This window comes from Oncorhynchus nerka, linkage group LG17 (assembly GCF_034236695.1).
Source record: "Oncorhynchus nerka isolate Pitt River linkage group LG17, Oner_Uvic_2.0, whole genome shotgun sequence".
NCBI classification, from domain to species: Eukaryota; Metazoa; Chordata; class Actinopteri; order Salmoniformes; family Salmonidae; genus Oncorhynchus; species Oncorhynchus nerka.
In genome coordinates this window covers 4,149,980-4,166,160 of record NC_088412.1, presented here as the reverse complement: position 1 = coordinate 4,166,160, position 16,181 = coordinate 4,149,980, and the positions used below count along the sequence as shown (strand labels likewise).

At 45.2% G+C, this 16,181-nt stretch overlaps 2 protein-coding genes across 6 annotated transcripts in view; both read right to left on the bottom strand.

The window, feature by feature from the left end:
- Positions 1–573, bottom strand: part of lctlb (lactase-like b) — a 39,310-nt gene extending 38,737 nt beyond the window's left edge. For all 3 annotated transcript variants that reach the window (XM_065002848.1, XM_065002849.1, XM_065002850.1), the window contains exon 1: positions 402–573. The gene's annotated coding sequence lies outside the window, so the exon portion shown is untranslated. The remainder of the gene's footprint in view (positions 1–401) is intronic.
- Positions 574–6,276: 5,703 nt separating this feature from the next.
- On the bottom strand, positions 6,277–15,967 carry snapc5 (small nuclear RNA activating complex, polypeptide 5). 3 transcript variants are annotated; one of them, XM_029656384.2, is made up of 4 exons: positions 15,871–15,967; positions 13,706–13,825; positions 7,072–7,149; positions 6,277–6,750 (listed from the first exon to the last, which is right to left on the bottom strand). In XM_029656384.2, exons 2-4 carry the CDS (start codon positions 13,793–13,795, stop codon positions 6,562–6,564), a joined length of 357 nt encoding a protein of 118 aa, XP_029512244.1. In that variant the 5' UTR covers positions 13,796–13,825; positions 15,871–15,967; the 3' UTR covers positions 6,277–6,561. The 3 variants fall into 3 exon arrangements, with proteins under 3 accessions (XP_029512244.1, XP_029512243.1, XP_064858916.1); XM_029656383.2 differs by having other exon boundaries at positions 15,705–15,951; XM_065002844.1 differs by lacking the exon at positions 15,871–15,967 and adding an exon at positions 14,204–14,682.
- Positions 15,968–16,181: the final 214 nt, after the last annotated feature.

Here is a 16,181-nt window from a genome sequence, read left to right as displayed (position 1 = left end):
AGTGCTAGAGGCGTCACTACAGGCTCCCGAGTGGCCCTAGCGGTCTAAGACACTGAGTCTCAGTGCTAGAGGCGTCACTACAGGCTCCTGAGTGGCCCTAGCGGTCTAAGACACTGAGTCTCAGTGCTAGAGGCGTCACTACAGACACCCTGGTTCGAATCCAGGCTGTATCACAACCGGCCCGTGATTGGGAGTCCCATAGGGCGGCGCACAATTGGCCCAGCGTCGTCCGGGTTTGACCGGGGGAGGACGTCATTGTAAATAATAACTGACTTGCCTAGTTAAATAAAGGTTCAATTAAATATAAATTAAATTAAATAAAAAAACATGCAGAATGCCGTTCTCCATGCACAGACATGTGCCTCTTTCTGTGAAATGCACACACACACACACACACATACCTGTCAAAGGTTCAGCATGAGTCCTGCCTGGAAAACGGCATGAAATGGGATAGAGGGAGATTGATTGAAGTCCCTGTTATCTCTTCACATCAAGACAACACCTGCGTATGTAACCCCCGTCAGTGCTGTTAGCCACCAAACCAAACAGGCTAGAAGCATCCAGCCCACTGGACTCTATAGAGCGGTCTGGTCCAAAATACCCCACTGGTCCAAAATACCCCCACTATTGAAACTCAATGGTGTGTGAGCACATTCTGCTTCGGCACACAGATCCTTTACAAACTAGGGTTTACTCTATAATCAAAGCTAATGTAGGAGAGGCTGATACTATTCTGTTTACAGTATGGGACTGGGACAATGGCAATGTGGCAATAGACATGAGGGATAGCAGAGCATGGGATAGTTAAACGACACATTACAGTAGTGAAATGATTCTCTCCTTAATGTACAGTAGTGAAATGATTATCTCCGTAAGTTACAGTAGTGAAATGATTCTCTCCTTAAGTTACAGTAGTGAAATGATTATCTCCTTAATGTTACAGTAGTGAAATGATTATCTCCTTAAGTTACAGTAGTGAAATGATTATCTCCGTAAGTTACAGTAGTGAAATGATTCTCTCCTTAAGTTACAGTAGTGAAATGATTCTCTCCTTAAGTTACAGTAGTGAAATGATACCTTCAAGTTACAGTAGTGACAGTTTGGTGTGGTTCTACAGTACAGTTTGGTGTGGTTCTACAGTACAGTTTGGTGTGGTTCTACAGCACAGTTTGGTGAGATTCTACAGCACAGTTTGGTGTGGTTCTACAGTTTGGTGTGGTTCTATATCAGTTTGGTGTGGTTCTACAGCACAGTTTGGTGTGGTTCTATAGCACAGTTTGCTGTGGTTCTACAGTACAGTTTGGTGTGGTTCTACAGCACAGTTTGGTGTGGTTCTATAGCACAGTTTGGTGTGGTTCTACAGTACAGTTTGGTGTGGTTCTACAGCACAGTTTGGTGTGGTTCTATAGCACAGTTTGGTGTGGTTCTACAGTACAGTTTGCTGTGGTTTTACAGCACAGTTTGGTGTGGTTCTATAGCACAGTTTGGTGTGGTTCTACAGTACAGTTTGGTGTGGTTCTACAGTACAGTTTGGTGTGGTTCTATAGCTCAGTTTGGTTCTACAGTACAGTTTGGTGTGGTTCTACAGTACAGAACCTGTGCAGGCTGAAAACAGCAGGCCTTGTTGTCCGGTAGCAGGCTGAAGACAGCAAGCCTTGTTGTCCGGTAGCAGGCTGAAAACAGCAAGCCTCGTTGTCCGGTAGCAGGCTGAAGACAGCAAGCCTTGTTGTCCGGTAGCAGGCTGAAAACAGCAGGCCTTGTTGTCCGGTAGCAGGCTGAAAACAGCCAGCCTTGTTGTCCGGTAGCAGGCTGAAAACAGCAAGCCTTGTTGTCCGGTAGCAGGCTGAAAACAGCAAGCCTTGTCTGTCAGGCTGAAGACAGCCTTGTTGTCCGGTAGGGCTGAAAACAGCAGGCCTTGTTGTCTGGTAGCAGGCTGAAAACAGCAAGCCTTGTTGTCAGCAGGCCTTGCAGGCTGAAAACAGCAAGCCTTGTTGTCCGGTAGCAGGCTGAAAACAGCAGGCCTTGTTGTCCGGTAGCAGGCTGAAAACAGCAAGCCTTGTTGTCCGGTAGCAGGCTGAAAACAGCAAGCCTCGTTGTCTGGTAGCAGGCTGAAGACAGCAAGCCTTGTTGTCCGGTAGCAGGCTGAAGACAGCAGGCCTTGTTGTCCGGTAGCAGGCTGAAAACAGCAGGCCTTGTTGTCCGGTAGCAGGCTGAAAACAGCAGGCCTTGTTGTCCGGTAGCAGGCTGAAAACAGCAAGCCTTGTTGTCCGGTAGCAGGCTGAAGACAGCAAGCCTCGTTGTCTGGTAACAGGCTGAAAACAGAAGACCTTATTGTGATCCACTGTGCATTGTTACCCTTTTCAGAAAATGCTGAATGGTTGGTTGGATGTGTGGGTGGAGGTGGACCAGAGGAAAGTTTTGGCACTGCGTTATCAGTAGGGATGGAGTGGGTGGAGGTGGACCAGAGGAACGTTTCGGCACTGCGTTATCAGTAGGGATGGAGTGGGTGGAGGTGGACCAGAGGAACGTTTCGGCACTGCGTTATCAGTAGGGATGGAGTGGGTGGAGGTGGACCAGAGGAACGTTTCGGCACTGCGTTATCAGTAGGGATGGAGTGGGTGACCTAATCTATGGATAGGTGTCATTAAATTAGAAAAGGAATGTACAGTATTACGTGACATGATTTGTGTGGTGTGTAGCCTTGATTTACCTCAAGAGTGAGATGGCTTATACCATGTCAAGTTCAGTAAACTCCAAAAGTATTGGGCCAGTGACACATTTTTGTCATTGTTGTTTTGGCTCTGTACTCCCAGCACTTTCATTATGACAATTCTGTTGCAAAACGTTTCTTAGACCGGAGGCAGACGGGAACGGAACGGGGAGGAGTTTACCTGAAGTTGTCCAATAGAAGCTCTCGTTTTAGATGACTGTTTGACTAATGATTTACACAGCAGGTTCGCTGAAAAAAAAAAGTGTGCTGTTTTTTTAATTTTATTTGATTAGCGATTGTCAAGGATGCAGAGATTATTTTTTTGTTGCAATATGTGATCGATAGGCTAAGAGAGCTTCATACGCTGTTTATTGATTGTGGGGTTTGAATAGTGCAAGAATACAACGTAGGGTACAAAATCAATTATATTTCTTAATAGCCTACTTTGGGTGTAACGGTACAATTTTCAATTACAGAAGTTATTCTTCTGCTATTTATTCTGTTATCAATAATATTTACGTGTTAATAGTATCCTCTGATTACAATTATTCTATCTAATATTTTAACTAAATGTAATCTATTAGCTATTAAAATCTAAGCGGTATTACAATTAGCACAATTGGCCCAGCGTCGTCCGTCATTGTAAATAAGAATTTGTTCTAAACTGACTTGCCTAGTTAAATAATGGTTCAATAAAATAAATGATTAAAATATCTATCAGTCCGGACTGATGGAAGGGCTTGTCCTGTACTTTGTAAAGACCCAGAGTACATTGACTGAACGTGCTTTCTATACATAGCAACATAAAGGACACGGACCACAAAACAGGGGACGTGAACTGGCAAAAGAGTTGAGTCCTCATTCAAAGGCAAGGCCAGTGTGAACACAAAGGGAACGGAGTTATTTTGTTTCACCGCAGGGTTCACTTTAAAGAGGACAGGAAATCAGTGAAAACACCCTAAAAGAATTTAGAGATAAAACACTAGTTTACAAAATTAAAAGTATAAACTTGAACTGATTATGCTAAATGTGTTTATAAGTAGAAAAGCGGTAAGAGATCTACCATCTTGCCATTGTTCTTTATTTTGTGCTCATGAATTTTAACCCTCATAACATACTGCACAGTCTGCATGTTATCGTTGATACAGTAATGTATTGATCTCCACTGTACTGTCCGTCTCCTTATATCCAATATGGCCCAGCCGTACACATGGTTTCATGCTCTGTTATTAAATAGAGAGATCGTGATTCCTCTGGCTCGGGACCTGGGTTCAAAATCCTTTTGAAAACCCCAATATTTGAGCGTTTGCTTGACTCTGCACGCAGTGTCAGGTTGCTGTCGTTTTGTTCTGTTGGTTCCGTTTGCAACAGACGAGCTCAAATCAAGCACAACGAAGTTATTTGAAAAAAAGTAGTTGAACCCAAGTTTGCTCTGGTTCTGGACTATGGGTGGTATTTAGAAATACCGACGGTATAATTTGCAATCGTTGCGGGGAACTGGGGGGGGGGGGGGTTTATGCTAAGTCACTGCTCCAGCTGTTTCATTTGGTTTGCTAACTTGCTCGCTAAGTGTCTAGATGTCAACATTAAGCTTCGTGGGTTACAGCAGAGACATTAAATCCCCTCCTGGATCAAGAGCCCTGTTGCCTAGATACACTGAACGACAATATAAAAACGCAACAAGTAAAGTGTTGGTTTCATGTTTCATGAGCTGAAATAAAAGATCCCAGAATTGGTCCATACCATACACACAAAAAGCTTCTTTCTCTAAAACGTTGTGCACAAATGTGTTTAAATCTGTCAGTGAGTTGCATCTCCTTGTGCTAAAATAATCCATCCATCTGACAGGTGTGGCATATCAAGAAGCCGATTTAAACGGCGTGATCATTACATAGGTGCACCTTGTGTTGGGGGACAATAAAAGGCCACTCTAAAATGTGCAGATGTCACACAACACAATGCCACAGATGTTTCAAGTTTTGAGAGAGTTGGCATACTGACTGCAGGAATGTCCACCGGAGCTGTTGACAGAGAATTTAACGTTAATTTCTCCACCATGAGCCGCGTCGTTTTAGAGAATTTGAATGCACAGAAATACCACAACGAGATCCCATTTTCTTTGAAGGTATCTGTGACCAACAGATGCATATCTGTATTCCCAGTCATGTGAAATCTATAGATTAGCGCCTAATGAATTGATTTCAATTGACAGATTTTTCTTAATATGAACTTTGAACTTGTTGCGTTTTTTAAAAATATTTTGGTTCAGTATAGTTTTAAACAACAAAAATAGTACCCTTTGTGTACACATTCGGTAATACCATATTCCCCGGTATGGTACCGAGACGGTATGTTCTGAATACCTCCCTACTAGATTCATGCCTCAACATCCACAGAGAGACACACACACACACATCAACAGTAGAACAGTGAGCTACAAGCATTGAACACTACAATTACCGCTGGACCAGTGAGAGGTACTGAACGAGAACCGGGTATGGAACAACAACTCTAATGGTTTTACAGCCTGGTCCCAGACAGGGAAGCGAACCTGAAAGAACAACCCCTCCATGTGTCGTGCCAATAGGGTTAACCCACTTGGCGGGAATTGTAACGTGGCTCATATTAGCAAGGATCGCTACAATATTATGTATAACATGAGAACAGTGACTATACAAGCACCAACAGACCTTATTAATTAACGTGAGGGAGAACACAGTTCATTCCTGTTCGTGTTCTTACTGGATAAAGTAATCCTTCTCACCCCCCTTAAAAGACCTAGATGCACTATTGTAAAGTGGCTGTTCCACTGGATGTCATAAGGTGAAAGCACCAATTTGTAAGTCGCTCTGGATAAGAGCGTCTGCTAAATGACTTAAATGTAATGTATGTAAATGTAAAACAATACATTTACATCTAGCCTGGTCTCAGACCTGTTTGTGCTCTAGCCAACTCTACTGCTGTCATTATGGAATGACAATAAGCCTGTTCTCAGATCTGTTTGTGCTCTAGCCAACTCTACTGCTGTCATTATTTAATGACAATAAGCCTGGTCTCAGACCTGTTTGTGCTCTAGCCAACTCTACTGCTGTCATTATGGAATGACAATAAGCCTGTTCTCAGATCTGTTTGTACTCTAGCCAACTCTACTGCTGTCATTATGGAATGACAATAAGCCTGGTCTCAGATCTGTTTGTGCTCTAGGCCAACTCTACTGCTGTCATTATGGAATGACAATAAGCCTGGTCTCAGACCTGTTTGTGCTCTAGCCAACTCTACTGCTGTCATTATGGAATGACAATAAGCCTGGTCTCAGACCTGTTTGTACTCTAGCCAACTCTACTGCTGTCATTATGGAATGACAATAAGCCTGGTCTCAGACCTGTTTGTACTCTAGCCAACTCTACTGCTGTCATTATGGAATGACAATAAGCCTGGTCTCAGATCTGTTTGTACTCTAGCCAACTCTACTGCTGTCATTATGGAATGACAATAAGCCTGGTCTCAGATCTGTTTGTACTCTAGCCAACTCTACTGCTGTCATTATGGAATGACAATAAGCCTGGTCTCAGACCTGCACCCAGGCTACATTTTATTTACTCACTGTAAGTTAGTAGTTTAACTAATAATAATAATAATAGATCATAAATAACTTCAGAAGTACAGGATGCAAAACAAAAACACAGTCTGTAATATTATATACACACACATCTCCTCTATAGGAGGTCAATACACTGGCAACGTCCCAAATCACATCCTATTACCTATGCAGTGCACTACATTTGTCCAGGTCCCTGCTCAAGCCCAGTGCACTACATTGGGAACAGGGGGCCATTTTGGGACAGGTCCACTCAGTAATAATCGTCGTCCTCTTCGTCTTCCTCAGGCACTGCTTCAAGCTCATTGTTGTCGTCGTCTTCGTCCTCCTCCTCCTCATCTTCCTCCTCCTCCTCTTCCTCCTCTATGTGGTAGTCTACAGGACCACTCAGCAGCAGTTTGGTCTGGTTGATCACTGCTTCGTCATCCAGGTTCAGAGGAACCTGCAGGGAACAAGAGGTGAGGGAGGTGTGTGTGAGAGACTTGTGTGTGTGAGACGTGTGTGTGTGTGTGTGTGTGTGTGTGTGTGTGTGTGTGTGAGAGAGACGTGTGTGTGTGTGTGAGAGACGTGTGTGTGTGTGGGGGTGAGACGTGTGTGTGTGAGACGTGTGTGTGTGTGTGAGACGTGTGTGTGTGTGAGAGACGTGTGTGTGTGTGTGTGTGAGACGTGTGTGTGAGAGACGTGTGTGAGACGTGTGTGTGTGTGTGTGTGTGTGTGAGAGACGTGTGTGTGTGTGTGTGTGTGAGAGACGCGTGTGCAGTACCTCAGGAGGACTGGCAGGTTGTGAAGGACCTTCGTCTGTCTGAGCGTTGATGATGGACTTTAGGGCCCCTTCTTCAAACTAAAAAAAAATTAAAAATGACAGACAGTCATATATATGGCATTACCCATCATTACTCAGGAGGGTAGTAAACATAAGGTACCGGTACCCCAAGTCATCATTCCACCCCTTGACATGCTAAACATGTTGAGCATGACAGAGTACGTGAAGTGGAATATTAGGTTCTGGATTTCAGGCTAGGTGGCCCTGTTTGAAAAGGGTTGACAAGCATCCTTCTGAACTAACATGGTCTGATAGGTGAAAGGTCCCGCCTCATAGATCAAGACAAAAGGAGATGATTGTGGACTACAGGGAGGGAAAAAAGAGGGCCGAGCACGCCCCCATTCTCATCGACGGGGCTGTAGTGGAGCAGGTTGAGAGCTTCAAGTTCCTTGGTGTCCACATCACCAACAAACTAACATGGTCCAAACACACCAAGAGAGTCGTGAAGATGGCACAACAAAGCCTATTCCCCCTCAGGAAACTAAAAAGATTTGGCATGGGGTCCTCAGATCCTCAAAAGGTTCTACAGCTGCACCATCGAGAGCATCCTGACCAGTTGCATCACAACCTGGTACGGCAACTGCTCGGCCTCCGACCGCAAGGCGCTACAGAGGGCAGTGTGAACGGCCAAGCTTCCTGCCATCCAGGACCTATATAATAGGCGGTGTCAGAAAAAGGCCCGAAAAATTGTCAAAGACTCCAGACACCCTAGTCAGACTGTTCTCTCTGCTACCGCACGACAAGCGGTACCGGAGCGCCAAGTCTAGGTGCAAGAGTCTTCTAAACAGCTTCTACCTCCAAGCCATAATGAATGTAATGAGGAGCAACCAGACGCTGCTGGTCTGTGGTGTGTAATGAGGAGCAACCAGACGCTGCTGGTCTGTGGTGTGTAACGAGGAGCAACCAGACGCTGCTGGTCTGTGGTTTGTAATGAGGAGCAACCAGACGCTGCTGGTCTGTGGTTTGTAATGAGGAGCAACCAGACGCTGCTGGTCTGTGGTGTGTAATGAGGAGCAACCAGACGCTGCTGGTCTGTGGTGTGTAATGAGGAGCAGCCAGACGCTGCTGGTCTGTGGTGTGTAATGAGGAGCAACCAGACGCTGCTGGTCTGTGGTGTGTAATGAGGAGCAACCAGATACTGCTGGTCTGTGGTGTGTAATGAGGAGCAACCAGACACTGCTGGTCTGTGGTGTGTAATGAGGAGCAACCAGACGCTGCTGGTCTGTGGTTTGTAATGAGGAGCAACCAGACACTGCTGGTCTGTGGTGTGTAATGAGGAGCAACCAGACGCTGCTGGTCTGTGGTGTGTAATGAGGAGCAACCAGACGCTGCTGGTCTGTGGTGTGTAATGAGGAGCAACCAGACGCTGCTGGTCTGTGGTTTGTAATGAGGAGCAACCAGACGCTGCTGGTCTGTGGTGTGTAATGAGGAGCAACCAGACGCTGCTGGTCTGTGGTGTGTAATGAGGAGCAACCAGACGCTGCTGGTCTGTGGTGTGTAATGAGGAGCAACCAGACGCTGCTGGTCTGTGGTGTGTAATGAGGAGCAACCAGACGCTGCTGGTCTGTGGTGTGTAATGAGGAGCAACCAGACGCAAAGTACAGAGACAATTACATTTACATAAGTATTCAGACCCTTTACTCAGTACTTTGTTGAAGCACCTTTGGCAGCAATTACAGCCTCAAGTTTTTCTTGGGTATGACTCTTACCTGTATTTGGGGAGTTTCTCTCATTCTCTGCAGATCCTCTCAAGCTCTGTCAGGTTGGATGGGGAGCGTTGCTGCACAGCTATTTTCAGGTCTCCAGAGATGTTCTATCGTGTTAAAATCAGTCCTCTGGCTGGGCCACTCAAGGACATTCAGAGACTTGTCCCGAAGCTACTCCTGCGTTGCCTTGGCTGTGTGCTTAGGTTCATTTTCTTGTTGGAAGGTGAACCTTCACCCCAGTCTGAGGACCTGGGTGCTCTGGAGCAGGTTTTCATCAAGGATCTCTCTGTACTTTGCTCCATTCATCTTTCCCTCGATCCTGACTAGTCTCCCAGTTCCTGCCGCTGAAAAACATCCCCACAGCATGATACTTCCACTACAATGCTTTACCGTAGGGATGGTGACAGGTTTCCTCTAGAAGTGACACCTGGCATTCAGGCCAAAGAGTTCAATCTTGGTTGGATCAGACCAGAGAATCTTGTTTCACATGGTCTGAGGTGTGGGCTGTAAGGGCCTTTTACTGAGGAGTGGCTTCCGTCTGGCCTCTCTACCATAAAGTCCCGATTGGTGGAGTGCTGCAGAGATCGTTGTCCTTCTGGAAGGTTCTCCCATCTCCACAGAGGAACTCTAGAGCTCTGTCAGAGTGACCATCGGGTTCTTGGTCACCTCCCTCGATTGCTCAGTTCGGCCCGGGCGGCCAGCTCTAGGAAGAGTCTTTGATTCCAAACTTTTTTTCATTTCAGAATGATGGAGGCCGCTGTGTTCTTGGGGACCTTCAATGCAGGCAAACATGTTTTGCTGCCCTTCCCCAGATCTGTGCCTCAACACAAATCTGACTCGTTCTCTATGGACAAAACCTTCGACCTCATGGTTTGACATACACTGTCAACTATGGGACCTCATATAGACAGGTGTGTGCCTTTCCATAACATGTTCAATCAATTGAATTTACCCCAGGTGGACTCCAATCAAGTTGTAGAATCATCTCAAGGATGATCAATGGAAACAGGAAGCACCGGAGCTCAATTTGAGTGTGGACGAGTAAAAATTTTTTTTTTTTTTTAAGTGTCTATGAACAATGACAAGCCACTGGGGTCTGACAACTTGGATGGAAAATTACTGAGGATAATAGCGGACGATATTGTCACTCCTATTTGCCATATCTTCAATCTAAGCCTCCTAGAAAGTGTGTTCCCTCAGGCCTGGAGGGAAGCAAAAGTAAGCACCCTTTACTGGCTCAAATAGCCAAACAATCAGCCTGTTACCAACCCTTAGTAAACTTTTTTTGGGAAAAAATGGTGTCTGACCAGATACAATGTCATTGTACAGTAAACAAATTGACAACAACGACTTTCAGCACGCTGATAGGGAAGGACACTCAACAAGCACAGCAGTTACACAAATGACTGATGATTGGCTGAGATAAATTGATGATTAAAAAAGATTGTGGGAGCTGTTTTGTTAGACTTCCGTGCGGTTTTTGACATTATCGATCATAGTCTGCTGCTGGAAAAACGTATGTGTTATGGCTTTACACCCCCTGCTATAATGTGGATAAAGAGTTACCTGTCTAACAGAACACAGAGGGTGTTATGGCTTTACACCCCCTGCTATAATGTGGATAAAGAGTTACTTGTCTAACAGAACACAGAGGGTGTTATGGCTTTACACCCTCTGCTATATTGTGGATAAAGAGTTGCCTGTCTAACAGAACACAGAGGGTGTTATGGCTTTACACCCCCTGCTATAATGTGGATAAAGAGTTGCCTGTCTAACAGAACACAGAGGGTGTTATGGCTTTACACCCCCTGCTATAATGTGGATAAAGAGTTGCCTGTCTAACAGAACACAGAGGGTGTTATGGCTTTACACCCCCTGCTATATTGTGGATAAAGAGTTGCCTGTCTAACAGAACACAGAGGGTGTTATGGCTTTACACCCCCTGCTATAATGTGGATAAAGAGTTACCTGTCTAACAGAACACAGAGGGTGTTCTTTAATGGAAGCCTCTCCAACATAATCCAGGTAGAATCAGGAATTCCCCAGGGCAGCTGTTTAGGCCCCTTGCTTTTTTCAATTTTGACTAACGACCTGCCACTGGCTCTAAGTAAAGCCAGTGTGTCTATGTATACTGATGACTCAACACTATACACGTCAGCTACCACAGCAACTGAAATGACTGCAACACTTAACAAAGAGATGCAGTCAGTTTCAGAATGGGTGGCAAGAAATAAGTTAGTACTAAATACATCAAAAGTATGTGGACACCACTTCAAATGAGTGGATTCTGCTATTTTAGACACACCCGTTGCTGACGGGTGTATAAAATTGAGCACACAGCCCATAGAATGGCCTTACTGAAGAGCTAAGTGACTTTTAACATGGCGTATGTCATAGGATGCCATTTTTCCATCAAGTCACTTCGTCAAATGTCTGCCCTGCTAGACCGGTTATTGTAAAGTGGAAACGTCTAGGTGCAACAATGGCTCAGCCGCAAAGTGGAACACCGACCGCGAGCCAGTCCTATCGGCAAACATCAGTCCCCGACCTCACTAATGCTCTTGAGGCTGAATCGAAGCAAGTCCCCGCAGCAATGTTCCAACATCTAGTGGAAAGCCTTCCCAGAAGAGTGGAGGCTGTTATAGCAGCAATGTTCCAACTTCTAGTGGAAAGCCTTCCCAGAAGAGTGGAGGCTGTTATAGCAGCAATGTTCCAACATCTAGTGGAAAGCCTTCCAGGAAGGGTGGAGGCTGTTATAGCAGCAATGTTCCAACATCTAGTGGAAAGCCTTCCCAGAAGAGTGGAGGCCGTTATAGCAGCAATGTTCCAACATCTAGGGGAAAGCCTTCCCAGAAGAGTGGTGGCAGCAAAAGGGGGGGGGGCACATTAATGCTCATGATTTTGTAATGAGATGTTCGATGAGCAGGTGTCTACATACTTTTGGCCATGTAGTGTATATGTAGGTAGTGCCCTGAGGGAAAACACATAATGTGTTGTAAATATGAGGAACTAATGGGGATCCATAATAAACCCCAGGAAGAGTAGCTGCTGCCTTGGCAACAGGAACTAATGGGGATCCATAATAAACCCCAGGAAGAGTAGCTGCTGCCTTGGCAGGAACTAATGGGGATCCATAATAAACCCCAGGAAGAGTAGCTGCTGCCTTGGCAGGAACTAATGGGGATCCATAATAAACCCCAGGAAGAGTAGCTGCTGCCTCGACAGGAACTAATGGGGATCCATAATAAACCCCAGGAAGAGTAGCTGCTGCCTTGGCAGGAACTAATGGGGATCCATAATAAACCCCAGGAAGAGTAGCTGCTGCCTTGGCAGGAACTAATGGGGATTCATAATAAACCCCAGGAAGAGTAGCTGCTGCCTTGGCAACAGGAACTAATGGGGATCCATAATAAACCCCAGGAAGAGTAGCTGCTGCCTTGGCAGGAACTAATGGGGATCCATAATAAACCCCAGGAAGAGTAGCTGCTGCCTTGGCAGGAACGAATGGGGATCCATAATAAACCCCAGGAAGAGTAGCTGCTGCCTTGGCAGGAACTAATGGGGATCCATAATAAACCCCAGGAAGAGTAGCTGCTGCCTTGGCAGGAACTAATGGGGATCCATAATAAACCCCAGGAAGAGTAGCTGCTGCCTCGACAGGAACTAATGGGGATCCATAATAAACCCCAGGAAGAGTAGCTGCTGCCTTGGCAGGAACTAATGGGGATCCATAATAAACCCCAGGAAGAGTAGCTGCTGCCTTGGCAGGAACTAATGGGGATTCATAATAAACCCCAGGAAGAGTAGCTGCTGCCTTGGCAACAGGAACTAATGGGGATCCATAATAAACCCCAGGAAGAGTAGCTGCTGCCTTGGCAGGAACTAATGGGGATCCATAATAAACCCCAGGAAGAGTAGCTGCTGCCTTGGCAGGAACGAATGGGGATCCATAATAAACCCCAGGAAGAGTAGCTGCTGCCTTGGCAGGAACTAATGGGGATCCATAATAAACCCCAGGAAGAGTAGCTGCTGCCTCGGCAGGAACTAATGGGGATCCATAATAAACCCCAGGAAGAGTAGCTGCTGCCTCGGCAGGAACTAATGGGGATCCATAATAAACCCCAGGAAGAGTAGCTGCTGCCTTGGCAACAGGAACTAATGGGGATCCATAATAAACCCCAGGAAGAGTAGCTGCTGCCTTGGCAGGAACTAATGGGGATCCATATTAAACCCCAGGAAGAGTAGCTGCTGCCTTGGCAGGAACTAATGGGGATCCATAATAAACCCCAGGAAGAGTAGCTGCTGCCTCGGCAGGAACTAATGGGGATCCATATTAAACCCCAGGAAGAGTAGCTGCTGCCTTGGCAGGAACTAATGGGGATCCATAATAAACCCCAGGAAGAGTAGCTGCTGCCTTGGCAACAGGAACTAATGGGGCTCCATAATAAACCCCAGGAAGAGTAACTGCTGCCTTGGCAACAGGAACTAATGGGGATCCATAATAAACCCCAGGAAGAGTAGCTGCTGCCTTGGCAACAGGAACTAATGGGGATCCATAATAAACCCCCAGGAAGAGTAGCTGCTGCCTTGGCAACAGGAACTAATGGGGCTCCATAATAAACCCCAGGAAGACTGCCCTTGGCAACAGGAACTAATGGGGATCCATAATAAACCCCAGGAAGAGTAGCTGCTGCCTTGGCAACAGGAACTAATGGGGATCCATAATAAACCCCAGGAAGAGTAGCTGCTGCCTTAGCAGGAACTAATGGGGATCCATAATAAACCCCAAATACAATAAATACTTGAAGGAGGAGGGAAGGATGCCATACTTATTTACATAGGTGAGGTAAAACAGAAGGTAGCTGTACCTTGAGTCTGTTGAGCTGGTCCTGCAGCATAACTTTAATCTTCAGGAGGGTCTCCTCCTCCTTCTTCAGCTCCTGTAGACGACTCAACATGGTGTCTGGTGGTTAGACCATTCCTAAATACTGAGAGACATACAGTATTAGTGTAACAGTGTTGCTACCGTCACTCTCCTCGCCCCAACATGGGCTTGAACCAGAGTTCCCTTTGAACAACAACAACGTTACCCTCGAAGCATCGTTACCTATCGCTCCTCAAAAAAAAAGCTACAGCAAGGGAAACAACTACTTCAAGGTCTCAGAGCGAGTGATGTCACCGATTGAAATGCAACTAGCGCGCACCGCTAACTAGCGCACCGCTAACTAGCTAGCCGTTTCACACCAGTTGAAATTAGTATGCATCTTCCTTCTTCAGCTCTTGTAGTGGACTTATCATGATGTCCTGTGGGTTCAGACAGGCAAATACAGCAGGCTATAGTCAGGCTATATTATTAGTAAACTCACTATAATAGGGCTCCCGAGTGGCGCAGCGGTCTAAGGCACTGCATCTCAGTGCTAGAGGTGTCACTACAGACCCTGGTTTGATTCCAGGCTGTATCACAACCGGCCGTGACTGGGAGTCCCATAGGGCGGCGCACAATTGGCCCAGCGTTGTCCAGGCCCAGGGGGAAGGCCCTCATTGTAAATAAGAATGTGTTAACTGACTTGCCTAGTTAAATAAATGTTAAATAAACTCAACTCCATCCATATTACAGGGGCCTAAACTAGAGCTAATTGGCTCCCCACATTCAGTCATGGTCATGAACTTCCTGGTTGGTTGAGTACAGAAGATAGCATTAGCTGTTAGGGTTTGTATTGATCAGGGATGTGCTGCATCTAGTCACAGTAACGTTAGATAAGCTAACCCTTCGTCAAAACATTACAAATCATTCTGTAGTAGTGATATATACATCTCTAATATCTCTAACCTTCTTGCCCTTTGTGCTGTTGTCTGTAGCCCAATAATGTTATGTACCATGTTGTTGTCATGTTGTGTTGTTATCTTAGGTCTCTCTTTATGTCGTGTTGTTGTCTCTCTTGTCGTGATGTATATTTTGTCCTATATCCTAGCCCCCGTCCCCGCAGGAGGCCTTTTTGACAGGCCGTCATTGTAAATAAGAATTTGTTCTTAACTATCACTTTATCAGAAGGACGTCACGAATGACGTCCCAAGCGTCGTTTGATCACGTGGTTTTTCAAACCGGGTGTCGCAAAACGCCACTGATTTCCGACCTCTGCTGGTCACGGTCCTGCTTAGATTTGACCGAAAACACGTTATCCTGACCGGTAGCTCGTTTAGCAGGTAGAGGAGGGAACATTCAGGGTCGTGAGCGTATAATTGCACACTATTTTAATGTATTTTTTCTCCTCTTTTGCACGGTTGTTCAAATAATTCGTTTTTATTTAGTATACGCGTCTGTCTTAAGCATCCCAAATAATGCCATAGATTACTTTTTTTTGTACAAATAATCAACTTGGAAGAGAAAAATGAGAAGCATGATGCAAATCTGGAATTGTAATTTACCGCTGTACCACGATGTTATAATGAAAACGGATAAAAAATATATATACCTCTGTCAGTAAATGTGCATTATTAACAGATCATTAAGATCTGATTAGATAAGAGCGTCTGCTAAATGACTTAAATGTAAATGTAATTGTCTTCCGGCACAATTTGGGGGGAAAGCGTCGAAGCCTTCACTTCAGAAAGCCTCGGGTTTCCCCCATTTACTCCGTCGAGGGAGTTCGCATTTTGTCAACGTTTATACAACATTATAGCTAGACCATGTTAAAATAACACCCCGTCTGCAGCAAATTCAATCAGGAAAAAAATAATGTCACATAACATCATTTAACGTTGTCTTATCAAGATAGTTAGCTAATATAATAATAATAATATACTACCAACAACAACCTCAGCTCTGTCAAATCATCCACAATCAAGCTTTCTATATATTTCACAAACCTTCACACACACAAAAAAAATTGGTTCGTTTGTGTATCTCCTCTTTGCAGCAAATACAAGGCCACTTGCAGGCCAGCAACGTGCACATTGATGGATAACTAGCCAGCTAATAAACTCATGTCATATTTGAATGACACATCAACAGCGTTATAACAGTCTAGTTTACCATAGCGCTGCTGATAAAATGCTACTCGTTATGTTGTTGTAGCCTCCGTTGTTCATTCACGTGGTTTTCCTTCCGCACACTTCCGGGTTCACTTTCCGCCCACATCTCAGCTGTTTGATGTGACCCTTTAGCGCCGTGCTGTGGTCTCCTACAACATTACACACACACATTACACACACACACGGCTGATTGGACATGATGATGATGATGACAAAGTCGGGTTTTAATCAAATGATTCATAATGTTATAAAATGATCAACATTAGATTATCTCTGATGTTACCCCAAAAAGGTAGTTCATTTTTGGACCTC

Excerpts from the sequence above, each read along its gene's own strand:
- snapc5 (XM_029656384.2), bottom strand. The coding sequence starts at position 13,795 with ATGTTGAGTCGTCTACAGGAGCTGAAGAAGGAGGAGGAGACCCTCCTG. Across the intron at positions 7,150-13,705 it reads ACCAGCTCAACAGACTCAAG|TTTGAAGAAGGGGCCCTAAA; the intron begins GTACAGCTACCT and ends ATTTTTTTTTAG. Across the intron at positions 6,751-7,071 it reads AACCTGCCAGTCCTCCTGAG|GTTCCTCTGAACCTGGATGA; the intron begins GTACTGCACACG and ends TGTTCCCTGCAG.